The sequence below is a fragment of the Vanacampus margaritifer genome, chromosome 4 (genome assembly GCF_051991255.1).
Source record: "Vanacampus margaritifer isolate UIUO_Vmar chromosome 4, RoL_Vmar_1.0, whole genome shotgun sequence".
In the NCBI taxonomy this organism is placed as follows: Eukaryota; Metazoa; Chordata; class Actinopteri; order Syngnathiformes; family Syngnathidae; genus Vanacampus; species Vanacampus margaritifer.
In genome coordinates, this window is record NC_135435.1 from 2,493,881 (window position 1) to 2,507,420 (window position 13,540).

The following is a 13,540-nucleotide window of genomic DNA, read 5'->3' on the forward strand; positions in this document are numbered from 1 at the left end:
TGAGCTAAACATTTTAAAATTTAAACGACAAAAATCGGTCAAGAAATGTGGAAGTTAACCATAATCACCATAATCTAAAAATATTTCACTGTCCCTTTAAGAACGCACACCCATTTTTGACTTGGAGCCGTCACGCGCCCCACATTCCATTGAGATTGTATGAGAGACGCACCCCTTGAACAAAAGCCTCTCACGACTTAACGATTCAAGATACAGATTCAAGAAATGGCTCATTAGAACGGCAAGGGTTTGAGGAACACGAGCATGTTCTCATTTTTTTAATCGGATGAAAAATGGCCAAATGAGAGCAGGTTGAAAACTTATGATTTATCAGAAATGGAGAGAGGAAGGCGTCTGAAATTAACATGTAAAAGACAGGCGAATTAGTCCGACTTCTCGTCGCTTAAGGTGAAAATAAAGGTACTAAATGACAACTTAGCCAAATAAAAGTTAGTTTGTCTGAAAGAAGACACTGTGACTGCAAAATGTGAGAATTTGATGTCTAGTGAGTAAAGATTGTGGCCATGGTGACGAGTTGAAGTGACGTCACGAACCAACATTCCATTGAGATTGAATGAGAGACGCACACCTCAAAGAAGAGCCTCCCACGACTTAACAGTTCAAGATACAGATTCAAGAAATGGCTCGTTAGAACGGCAAGGGTTTGGGGAACACGAGCATGTTCTCATTTTTTTAATCGGATGAAAAATGACCAAATGAGAGCAGGTTGAAAACTTATGATTTATCAGAAATGAAGAGCGAAAGGCGCCTGAATTTAACATGGAAGAGATAGGCGAGTTGGTCCGACTTGTCGTCGCTTAAAGTGATAATAAAGGTACTAAATTACACCTTAGCCAAATAAAAGTTAGTTTGTCTGAAAGAAGACACTCGTGACTACAAAATGTGAGAATTTGACGTCTAGTGAGAAAAGATTGTGGCCATGGTGACGACTTGAAGTGAAACTTTTGACTTTTGGCAAGAGATTTGTTGCTTCCCGGCACTCTAGCTAATTGCTAAAACAGAGTGTGTTAAAATGCTATATCACTCACTGTCTTTGAACCCGCACAGAGGGGAGAGCTTTCATTCCTTAAAAAAGATTTCGACACTGAGCTAAAGATGGGAAAAATTCCTACAAAATGAGCTAAAATTCGTATCGGTCAGATAATGTATGCGTGCGCAGCGTGTCTTGGAAAAAGGTGCTTGATGTGTGATTTTGTCTTTCCATTTCCCATTCATTCCTATGGCACTTTTTGGGGTAGTTTTTGGGGTATTGCGTCGCCATGGTAAGTCGGAATTCCTAGAAAAATAATGCCGCACTGAGTCAGATCGAGCCGCATCGTTTGATACCTCATTTGTCCCGGTGCGATCTACTGTACGGGCCCGCATTCTTGCGGAAAAATCGGTGGAAGAATATATAACTAGAAAAATTCCCGCGGAAATTTTGAATGGGCCTGCTGACTCTTGCAAGGTGGAAACACGCATGTAGTACTTGTAGACATAGTAGTAGTAGTATAGTAGTAGCACTTACATACCTAATAAATTGGCCAAGATGGCCCCCGACCCGGGTGGGCGAGGGGGAGAGAGTCCTTGCCGTACCTAATTAATTGGCCAAAACGGCCGCCGCCCTGGGCGAGCAGAGTGGCGAGTATCCTGGGCGTACCTAATTAATTGGCCAAGATGGCCGCCGCCCTGGGCGAGCGTAGTGGCGAGAATCCTGGGTGTACCTAATCAATTGGCCAAGATGGCCGCCCATACATAGGCCAAGCCTTGAGTACACCAAGAAAAAAAGGGGTTGAGTTGAGATGAGCGAGATGATTGGCTGAGGCAGTTGCTATGCAGACGTGAGAGACCAGGCAGTATAGCTAAAAAAAGCACTATTTAAATAGCAGTCCATTCCATTGCCTTTAAAAAATAATAATAATAATCTTGTGTATGTTTTTTTATTTTAAATGTATTTTTTTATTTTTTATTTAAATGAGCTGAACAGTATAAAATTCAAATGATTGAAATCGGTCAAGAAATGTGGAAGTTTACCATAATCGACATCAACTAAAAATATCTTACTGTCACTTTAAGAGCGCACACATTAGAAGTTGTTGGACACACTTGAATTCACGCACCAACATTCTATTGATATTGTATGACAGACGCACACCTGCAACGAAAGTGAGAAAAGATTGTGGCCATGGTGACGAGTTGAAGTGAAATTTTTTCAAATACAGGCTATTTGTCTGCTGTTTGCTCACTGTCTTTGAACCCGCACAGGGGGCAGAGCTTTCATTCCTTAAAAAAGATTTCAACACTGAGCTAAAGATGGGAAAAATTCCTACAAAATGAGCTAAAATTCATATCGGCCGGATAACGTATGCGCGTCTTAGAAAAAGGTGCTTGATCTGTAATTTGTTCCCCCTTTCTCCATTCATTTCCTATGGGAGTTTTTGGGGAATTGCGTCGCCATGGTAACTCGGAATTCCTAGAAAAGTAATGCCGCACCGAGTCAGATCGAGCCGCATCGTTTGATACCTCATTTGTCCCGGTGCGATCTACGGTACGGGCCGCATTTTTGCGAAAAAATCACGGGATTTTCTAGGGTGGAGAGTAATATGTGCTGCTTTCAGCAGTCCAATAAATATGTAATGCTTTCAGCAGTCCCATAGTAAGACTATAACTAGAAAAATTCCCGCGGAAATTTTGAATGGGATTGCTGACTCTTGCAAGGTGGAAAGCATGCGCTGAACCGTTTGCCAAATGTTGGTGTACTTTACCTCTCAATCTGTGTCAAACCACTTTTCTAGGGTGGATATTGATAAGTGCTTCACAAGCAGCAGCGTCGCTACGCTCAGCAGTCCCATAATAAACCCATTTCCTAGGTAGAATAACAATATGTGCCTGCTTGCTTCACAAGCAGCAGCTTTGAAGAAATGTGGAAGTTAACCATAATGAACATCAACTAAAAGTATCTCACTGTCCCTGAACATGTATTTAAAAAAATGTAAATGAGCAGAACAGTTAAAAATTTAAATGACTGGAATCGGTCAAGAAATGTGGAAGTTAACCATAATCTAAAAATATGTCACTGTCTCTTTAAGAACTCATACCCATTTTTGACTTGGAGCAGTCACGTGCCCCACATTCCATTGAGATTGAATGAGAGACGCACACCTCAAAGAAGAGCCTCTCACGACTTAACTTTTCTGAAATTCCTACAAAATGAGCTAAAATTCATATCGGTCGGATAACGTATGCGCGCGCAGCGTGTCTTGGAAAAAGGTGCTTGATGTGTGATTTTCTCTTCCCTTTTCCCATTCATTCCCAATGGGGAGTTAATTTGGGAGTTTTTTGGGAATAGCGTCGCCATGGTAACTAGGAATTCTTAGAAAAATAATAGCACAGCGAGTCAGCGAGGCTGCTGCTCCGCAAGCTGACTCTTGTAAATGAGCTGAACAGTTTAAAATTTAAACCACTGGAATCGCTCAAGAAATGTGGAATTGCTGACTCTTGCAAGGTGGAAACACGCATGTATGTAGTACTTATAGACATAGTAGTAGTAGTATAGTAGTAAGTAGTAAGCAAGTACAAACAGAAGTAGTAGTATTAGTAGTACTTGTAGTAATTTTAGTAGTAGTCAATTGGCTAAGATGGCCGCCGACCCGGGTGGGCGAGGGGGAGAGAGTCCTTGCCGTACCTAATTAATTGGCCAAGATGGCCGCCGCCCTGGGTGGGCAGAAAGGCGGTAATCCAGGGTGTACCTAATTAATTGGCTAAAATGGCCGCCGCCCTGGGCGAGCGGAGTGGCGAGAATCCTGGGCGTACATAATAAATTGGCCAAGATGGCCGCCGACCCGGGTGGGCAAGGGGGAGAGAGTCCTTGCCGTACCTAATTAATTGGCCAAGATGGCCGCCGCCCTGGGTGGGCAGAGTGGGGATTAATTAGGTACACACCTAATTAATTGGCTAAAATGGCCGCCGCCCTGGGCGAGCGGAGTGGCGGGAATCCTGGGCGTACCTAATAAATTGGCCAAGATGGCTGCCGCCCTGAGCGAGCGTAGTGGCAAGAATCCTGGGTGTACCTAATTAATTGGCCAAGATGGCCGCCGCCCTGGGCGAGCGTAGTGGCGAGAAATCTGGGTGTACCTAATTAATTGGCCAAGATGGCCGCCGCCCTGGGCGAGCGGAGTGGCGAGAATCCTGGGTGTACCTAATTAATTGGCCAAGATGGCCGCCGCCCTGGGCGAGCAGAGTGGCAAGAATCCTGGGCGTACCTAATCAATTGGCCAAGATGGCCTCCGCCCTGGGTGGGCGGAGGGGAGCGAATCCTTGGTGTACCTAATTAATTGGCCAAGATGGCCGCCCCTCAGGGTGGGCAGAGTGCCGATAATCCAGGGTGTACCTAATCAATTGCCAATCCATTACATTTAATAGAAAAAATAAAAATAATAATAATAATGTGTTATTTTTGAAAATGTATTTTAAAAAATGGAAATGAGCTGAACAGTTTAAAATTCAAACGATTGAAATCGGTCAAGAAATGTGGAAGTTAGCCATGATCACCATAAAGTAAAAGTATCTTACTGTCCCTTTAAGAAACATGTACATTGACGCACACGCATTGGACTAACACGTTGGAGAGACGTCACGCACCAAGCCTCTCACGACTTAACGGTTCAAGATGCTTAAGGTGAAAATAAAGGTACTAAATGACACCTTAGCCAAATAAAAGTTAGTTTGTCTGAAAGAAGACACTCGTGACTACAAAATGTGAGAATTTGACGTCTAGTGAGCAAAGATTGTGGCCATGGTGACGAGTTGAAGTGAAATTTTTTCAAATACATTATTTGGTTCCCGGCACTGGATGGCTAATTAGCCAACAGAGTGTGTGAGAAAGCTAATTCAGCCACTGTCTTTGAACCCGCACAGGGGGGGGAGCTTTCATTCCTTAAAAAAGATTTCGACACTGAGCTAAAGATGGGAAAAATTCCTACAAAATGAGCTAAAATTCGTATCAGTCGGATAACGTATGCGCGCGCAGCGTGTCTTGGAAAAAGGTGCTTGATGTGTGATCTTCTCTTCCCTTTTCCCATTCATTCCCAATGGGGAGTTAATTTGGGAGTTTTTTGGGAATAGCGTCGCCATGGTAACTGGGAATTCTTAGAAAAATAATAGCGCAGAGAGTCAGATCGAGCCGCATCGTTTGATACCTCATTTGTGCCGGTGCGATGTACGGTACGGGCCACATTTTAGCGGAAAAATCGCTGGAATAATAAAAAAAAATAATAATAATAAACCACTGTCCTAGGTAGGATAACAATATGTGCCTGCTTGCTTCGCAAGCAGTCCCATAATAAACCACTGTCCTAGGTAGAATAACAATATGTGCCTGCTTGCTCCGCAAGCAGTCCCATAATTAGAAACAGGACTATACACTGTACAAGTTTAAATGGTGTCAATATAGGCAAGTGGTTTTCAGCATCCCGGATGGGGTGTTCCTATCAGGGTTGTGACATCACGTGCAAAAAGTCTATACGGCGTGGCACTGTAGGTTGACGCTGGAGTTGCCAAGGCTCACTTACAGTAAATTACGCGCACGCTGGGAATTCACCGATAAACGCACTGGTTACTACCTACGTAAAGCGCCCCCCAAAATATTTTCTCATCGGATCTGCACGATTCACGTAGGTCACTTATTTTGATTTCAAAACGCCAAATTTTGTCAAAAGGTGAGTATTTTTTATAACTGAGTAACTACAGTTCTTACTAAACAATAACATGATATATAAATCAACATCTCATATGGGGTTCACACTGTGTGTGAGTAGGACATACAGCCAGAGATGCTCGTGTACATCTCAGCAAAGCGTGGGTCTCTCTCCTGGGAGAAAAGGGCTTCTGGCTTGTCAATGCTCTTTCCTGTTTCATGCACTCCACTGCTCACACTGGCCACAGGAACCTGGCAGTTGGGATGACAAGAGCATTTCAACTTTAAATAAAGTCACAAACAATCCACACCACATTCATATGAAAATAATAAAAAATAAATGCATCTATCTGCCTTACCATCTGTGTGGAGCTCTGAATTTGAGGTTTGTTTACCTGAGAAAGATCGTAAGCAGTCAGACCATCTCTCTGGTGAACTTCCAGCTCTGCCTGTTGCTGCTGAAGCTGCCTGCAAAGAAACAAAATAGAAAACTAGAAAAATTCCCGCGGAAATTTTGAATGGGACTGCTGACTCTTTGGTAATGAGCTGAACAGTTTAAAATTTAAACCACTGGAATCGCTCAAGAAATGTGGAAGTTAACCATAATCAACATCAACTAAAAGTATCTTACTGTCCATAAAAAAATGTAAATGAGCTGAACAGTTTAAAATTTAAACCACTGGAATCGCTCAAGAAATGTGGAAGTTAACTATAATCAACATCAACTAAAAGTATCTTACTGTCCCTTTAAGAAACATGCACATTCACGCACGCACATTTGACTTGGAGCCGTCACGCGCCCCACATTCCATTGAGATTGCATGAGAGAAGCACCCCTTCAACAAAAGCCTCTCACGACTTAACGGTTGAAGATACATATTCAAGAAATGGCTCGTTAGAACGGCAAGGGTTTGGGGAACACGAGCATGTTCTCATTTTCTTAATCGGATAAAAAATGACCAAATGAGAGCAGGTTGAAAACTTATGATTTATCAGAAATGGAGAGAGGAAGGCGCCTGAAATTAACATGGCAGAGATAGGCGAGTTGATCCGACTTGTCCGAGCTTAAAGGGAAAATAAAGGTACTAAATGACACCTTAGCTAAATAAAAGTTAGTTTGTCTGAAAGAAGACATTCGTGACTACAAAATGTGAGAATTTGATGTCTAGTGAGCAAAGATTGTGGCCATGGTGACGAGTTGAAGTGACGTCACGCACCCACATTGCATTGAGATTGAATGAGAGACGCACACCTCAAAGAAGAGCCTCTCACGACTTAACGGTTGAAGATACAGATTCAAGAAATGGCTCGTTAGAACGGCAAGGGTTTGGGGAACACGAGCATGTTCTCATTTTCTTAATCGGATAAAAAATGACCAAATGAGAGCAAGTTGAAAACTTATGATTTATCAGAAATGGAGAGAGGAAGGCGCCTGAAATTAACATGTACAAGACAGGCGAATTAGTCCGACTTCTCTTGCTTAAGGTGAAAATAAAGGTATTAAATGACACCTTAGCCAAATAAAAGTTAGTTTGTCTGAAAGAAGACACTCGTGACTACAAAATGTGAGAATTTGATGTCTAGTGAGCAAAGATTGTGGCCATGGTGATGAGTTGAAGTGACGTCACGCACCCACATTGCATTGAGATTGAATGAGAGAAGCACCCCTTCAACAAAAGCCTCTCGCGACTTAACGGTTGAAGATACAGATTCAAGAAAGGGCTCGTTAGAACGGCAAGGGTTTGGGGAACACGAGCATGTTCTCATTTTCTTAATCGGATAAAAAATGACCAAATGAGAGCAGGTTGAAAACTTATGATTTATCAGAAATGGAGAGAGGAAGGCGCCTGAAATTAACATGGCAGAGATAGGCGAGTTGGTCCGACTTGTCCGAGCTTAAAGGGAAAATAAAGGTACTAAATGACACCTTAACCAAATAAAAGTTAGTTTGTCTGAAAGAAGACACTCGTGACTACAAAATGTGAGAATTTGACGTCTAGTGACAAAAGATTGTGGCCATGGTGACGAGTTGAAGTGAAATTTTTTCAAATACATTATTTGGTTCCCGGCACTGGATGGCTAATTAGCCAACAGAGTGTGTGAGAAAGCTAATTCAGCCACTGTCTTTGAACCCGAACAGGGGGGGGGGGGGGCTTTCATTCCTTAAAAAAGATTTCGACACTGAGCTAAAGATGGGAAAAATTCCTACAAAATGAGCTAAAATTCGTATCGGTTGGATAACGTATGCGCGCGCAGCGTGTCTTGGAAAAAGGTGCTTGAAGTGTGATTTTTTTCCCATTCATTCCCAATGGGGAGTTAATTTGGGAGTTTTTTGGGAATAGCGTCGCCATGGTAACTGGGAATTCTTAGAAAAATAATAGCGCAGCGAGTCAGATCGAGCCGCATCGTTTGATACCTCATTTGTGCCGGTGCGATGTACGGTACGGGCCGCATTTTAGCGGAAAAATCGTGGAATAATATATAATAATAATAATACTAGAAAAATTCCCGCGGAAATTTTGAATGGGACTGCTGACTCTTTGGTAATGAGCTGAACAGTTTAAAATTTAAACCACTGGAATCGCTCAAGAAATGTGGAAGTTAACCATAATCAACATCAACTAAAATTATCTTACTGTCCATAAAAAAATGTAAATGAGCTGAACAGTTTAAAATTTAAACCACTGGAATCGCTCAAGAAATGTGGAAGTTAACTATAATCAACATCAACTAAAAGTATCTTACTGTCCCTTTAAGAATCATGCACATTCACGCACGCACATTTGACTTGGAGCCGTCACGCGCCCCACATTCCATTGAGATCGCATGAGAGAAGCACCCCTTGTACAAAAGCCTCTCACGACTTAACGGTTCAAGATACAGATTCAAGAAATGGCTCGTTAGAACGGCAAGGGTTTGGGGAACACGAGCATGTTCTCATTTTTTTAATCGGATGAAAAATGACCAAATGAGAGCAGGTTGAAAACTTATGATTTATCAGAAATGGAGAGAGGAAGGCGCCTGAAATTAACATGTACAAGACAGGCGAATTAGTCCGACTTCTCTTGCTTAAGGTGAAAATAAAGGTACTAAATGACACCTTAGCCAAATAAAAGTTAGTTTGTCTGAAAGAAGACACTCGTGACTACAAAATGTGAGAATTTGACGTCTAGTGACAAAAGCTTGTTGCCATGGTGACGAGTTGAAGTGACGTCACGCACCCACATTGCATTGAGATTGAATGAGAGAAGCACCCCTTCAACAAAAGCCTCTCGCGACTTAACGGTTGAAGATACAGATTCAAGAAAGGGCTCGTTAGAACGGCAAGCGTTTGGGGAACACGAGCATGTTCTCATTTTCTTAATCGGATAAAAAATGACCAAATGAGAGCAGGTTGAAAACTTATGATTTATCAGAAATGGAGAGAGGAAGGCGCCTGAAATTAACATGGCAGAGATAGGCGAGTTGGTCCGACTTGTCCGAGCTTAAAGGGAAAATAAAGGTACTAAATGACACCTTAACCAAATAAAAGTTAGTTTGTCTGAAAGAAGACACTCGTGACTACAAAATGTGAGAATTTGACGTCTAGTGACAAAAGATTGTGGCAGTGGTGACGAGTTGAAGTGAAATTTTTTCTAATACATTATTTGGTTCCCGGCACTGGATGGCTAATTAGCCAACAGAGTGTGTGAGAAAGCTAATTCAGCCACTGTCTTTGAACCCGAACAGGGGGGGGGGCTTTCATTCCTTAAAAAAGATTTCGACACTGAGCTAAAGATGGGAAAAATTCCTACAAAATGAGCTAAAATTCGTATCGGTCGGATAACGTATGCGCGCGCAGCGTGTCTTGGAAAAAGGTGCTTGAAGTGTGATTTTTTTCCCATTCATTCCCAATGGGGAGTTAATTTGGGAGTTTTTTGGGAATAGCGTCGCCAAGGTAACTGGGAATTCTTAGAAAAATAATAGCGCAGCGAGTCAGATCGAGCCGCATCGTTTGATACCTCATTTGTGCCGGTGCGATGTACGGTACGGGCCGCATTTTAGCGGAAAAATCGTGGAATAATATATAATAATAATATTAACAACAAAAATAAACCACTGTCCTAGGTAGAATAACAATATGTGCCTGCTTGCTTCGCAAAGCAGTCCCATAACAACAAAAATAAACCACTGTCCTAGGTAGAATAACAATATGTGCCTGCTTGCTTCGCAAAGCAGTCCCATAATAATAACGACAAAAAAATAAATAAACCACTGTCCTAGGTAGAATACTAATATGTGGCTGCTTCGCAAGCAGCCGCTGCGCTGCTGCTCCGCAAGCAGTCCCATAATAATAATAACGACAAAAAAAATAAACCACTGTCCTAGGTAGAATACTAATATGTGCCTGCTTGCTCCGCGCGGAGCAGCAGCACAGCAGTCCCATAATGAGCAAAGTGGTGGTCAGATACACAGGCGTTAATTTTTTTTTTAAAGATTTTATATAGCTTTGTTTGACTCTATATTTGTGTTTTATTGATGTTTCAACTGGTTATTAGTGAATTTGTAATAAAACCCACATTTCAAGAACCAACAAAAGTGTTATCTAAACTCATATACTGTCATCTCTCATTGTATTACAATACAGCCCTTTTTGGCTGCATTTATCAAACACTCATGAATAATATGTTAAAGGGATACTAGACTCATTGAGACATTTTCAGCAGTGAAAAGTTAATATTTTGTCCAGAATTAGATAATTTAATCATTTTTCATGTACAATTAATACCTTTAAAAACTATTTTTTCCATTTGCTGTCGACTGATGATGACATCACCTGTGCTAAGTAGGTAACGACCAATCATGGCTCATCTGTTGTTTGGGTTTGGTCAGTAAACTGACCCATTATTAGAAAAAAATAGTATTTGAAGGTATTGTACATTAATTGTACATGAAAAATAATGAAGTTACCACATTAATTATAGACAAAATATTATCTTTTGATTTTGACTGCTGAAAATGGCTCAATGAGTCAAGTATAACCTTTAAACACTGTGGAGAGTAAGGCAAAAATCTTCAGCTCATTGCTCTAAATCACAAAGATTAGATTCAACAAAATAATTTGAAAAAAACACTGCTGCTCTACGCCACCATGCTAACCACAATTGTGTTCATTAGTCTAATTTCTGAGCTGCTACTTACAGTACTGTACAGCCACAGTATATGTTGTTATAATTACATATTTTTTTAAATTAGCTTCTTTTTTTAAATGACATATAATATACAAATAGCATTATTATATTACCATTTAAACAGAATTCACACAAAAATGTGAGTGTGGACATTTTTCAAAATATTTAGTGCCAATGTTTTGAAGCATTAACTTCAAAATTGCATTAGACATTTCTCCAGAGTTTCTCACACCAAGTTAATAATTAGGCGGGCCACCCAAGTAAACTGGACACCACCCAAGATTTTTTAAAGAAAATGTATTTAAAATATATTTAAAAAAAATAATTTAAAAATTGTCATGACCGCATATACCAAATGTAATATTCGTTCGCCGTCACTTTGTGGATCGCGAGGCTAGAGGAGCTAGTAACAGGACTAAGACCCACCCCCCCGTCCACCCCCAGCCGGAGTTCAACCACCCAAGTAGATTTCAAATCTGTGGGAAACACTGATTTCTCGTTGGGTCTCACAAGTCATCCACCCAATCATTACTCTCTATGGTGACAGGCAGTGACACTTCTAAAAATCCCCATGTCGCGAGGGTCATTCAGATACTTTGGCCAGGCCTCTGTAATACCAAGGTCCCCCCTAACACAGTCAATGAACTTACATGAATTCACTTCATTTCAGTGGAAGAAAGATCAGAGTAGATATATGTAAGTGATGAGCAAGTCCACACGGTTTCCTTGTGTGTGTGTGTGTGTGTGTGTGTGTGTGCTCACCTACTCCATAATTGCACTTTCATACCTTAACTAAGAGATTACCTACAATAACACTACTGCCCCCTACTGTTCATACCTTAACTAAGTACCTACAATAACACTACTGCCCTCTACTGTCCAACAGTTTTCATGTCACATGGTAGAGATTATCACTACACAGAAATACACTCACTCTCCATAACATTGGGCACACCTTCACAATATAATGACATGCAATGAAGGAGCTGCATCAGGAACCTTGCATTTAAAAAGAAACACTTGAAACTGATGATTGACATTGTATCAATCAATCTATGAATTAGACGAGACCAGGTGTTCTCAGGTTAGTGTGGCCGTAAATTGGATGGCACTGACATGAAATGTGTTTATTATTAGGGATTAGATTGCAATGGTGTAGAACTGTGTTGTATTATACATACATTTTTTATGTAATATATAATATAGTATTATGCTTAGTGTGCGGCTGACTGGTTAGCACGTCCGCCTCCCAGTGCAGAGGAAGTGAGATCGAGTCTGGGCTTCGGCCTTTCTGGGTGGAGTTTGCATGTTCTTCCCGTGCTTGCCTGGGTTTTCTCCAGGTGCTACGGTTTCCTCCCACATTCCAAAGACATGCATGGCAGGTTAATTGAACACTTCAAATTGTCCATAGGTGTGTTTGTGAGTGTGGATGGTTGTACGTCTCTATGTGCCCTGCGATTGGCTGGCAACCAGTTCAGGGTGTACTACGCCTACTGCCTGAAGCCAGTTGGGATAAGCTTCAGCGCCCCCCACGACCCTTGTGAGGACAAGCGGATAAGAAAATGGATGGATGGATATTATGCTTAGTATTTTATTTTGCAAGGCAATATTAAAGTGATTAGAAAGTTGATACCACAGTAGAGACCACCTTGCAGTTGTGTCAAAGCTGCAATAGTAGGCAACATGTTGACACATGTTACAAATACAAATAGCTGCAAAAATAGACTACATGCGTCATTATAGAAACACTGCAAATTAAAACAAATGTGCAAGAAAATAATAACACATTTTCCAGAAACAACTGTGCGTGTATTTTGAGTTTGTTTACGAAAATGTTGCTCTGTGTAGTGTTGTCTGTCTACCTTGCAATTCTGCACATGTGAAGATGTCTCATGCTTTATTTACATTGGCAGTCGTTCAGTGTCGCCATTAAACCAACAAAGAATTTAAAAGAATGACTTGAGTTCATGCCAAAACATGGTCAGCGAGTCATGTAACATTGACCGACCAAAAAGTTAATTCATGGTTTCAGGGGAATCATATTTACTACCTATATACCAACATTTACTCATTTATTTTTGTCATGTTTGTGCCATGTTTGTGCTCTCAGACTGTAGCCTTTGTGTTGCAAAATGCCTGATATAATCAGCAGCCTATAAGAGGCAACAGCAGCCTATAAAGAGGGCAGCGGAGGACACATTCAGTTTGCCGGACTATACATCAACTTGCCTTAACAGCCCAATGATAGCTACGTAGCTCCACGTCTTTTGATCTATGATCCCTTCTAGCCGTTTCTGGTATAGTTTCCACTGCCTCGTCTAGTCGTGAGTACGTTTCGCGCAAACCGTTTAGTAACTTACTGGGCACTCCATGTTTAGCGTTGGCTGATGCAAGCACCTTTGTCATGTCAATGTTAGTGCGGGTGCGCCTTAATGTTGCATCACCTTCAGTTGAAACTTTGTTATACAAATAAATAATTGTTAACACTGATTGGTGTCTGCATCTTTTGGGAACCACCCTCCTGAACATAACAGAATCGTCCGACCATATGGATCCCACAGACTGGCCAGCCAAGGACAGATGGTTGGACGTCATGAGCAGTCCTTGACTGGTCTTAAGGAGGCACTAAATTCACTAGCAACCCAGTTTGATGCTTTATCCGCGCATGTTTCGC

General features: G+C 41.4%; 1 protein-coding gene across 1 annotated transcript in view; it reads right to left on the minus strand.

Moving 5' to 3' along the window:
- arnt2 (aryl-hydrocarbon receptor nuclear translocator 2) overlaps positions 1-13,540 on the minus strand; it is a 134,265-nt gene that overhangs the window by 33,650 nt on the left and 87,075 nt on the right. The window contains exons 13-14 of the mRNA XM_077564434.1: positions 6,091-6,163; positions 5,824-5,947 (exon numbers count right to left, since the gene is read on the minus strand). Coding sequence (XP_077420560.1) covers positions 5,824-5,947; positions 6,091-6,163 — 197 coding nt within the window. The remainder of the gene's footprint in view (positions 1-5,823; positions 5,948-6,090; positions 6,164-13,540) is intronic.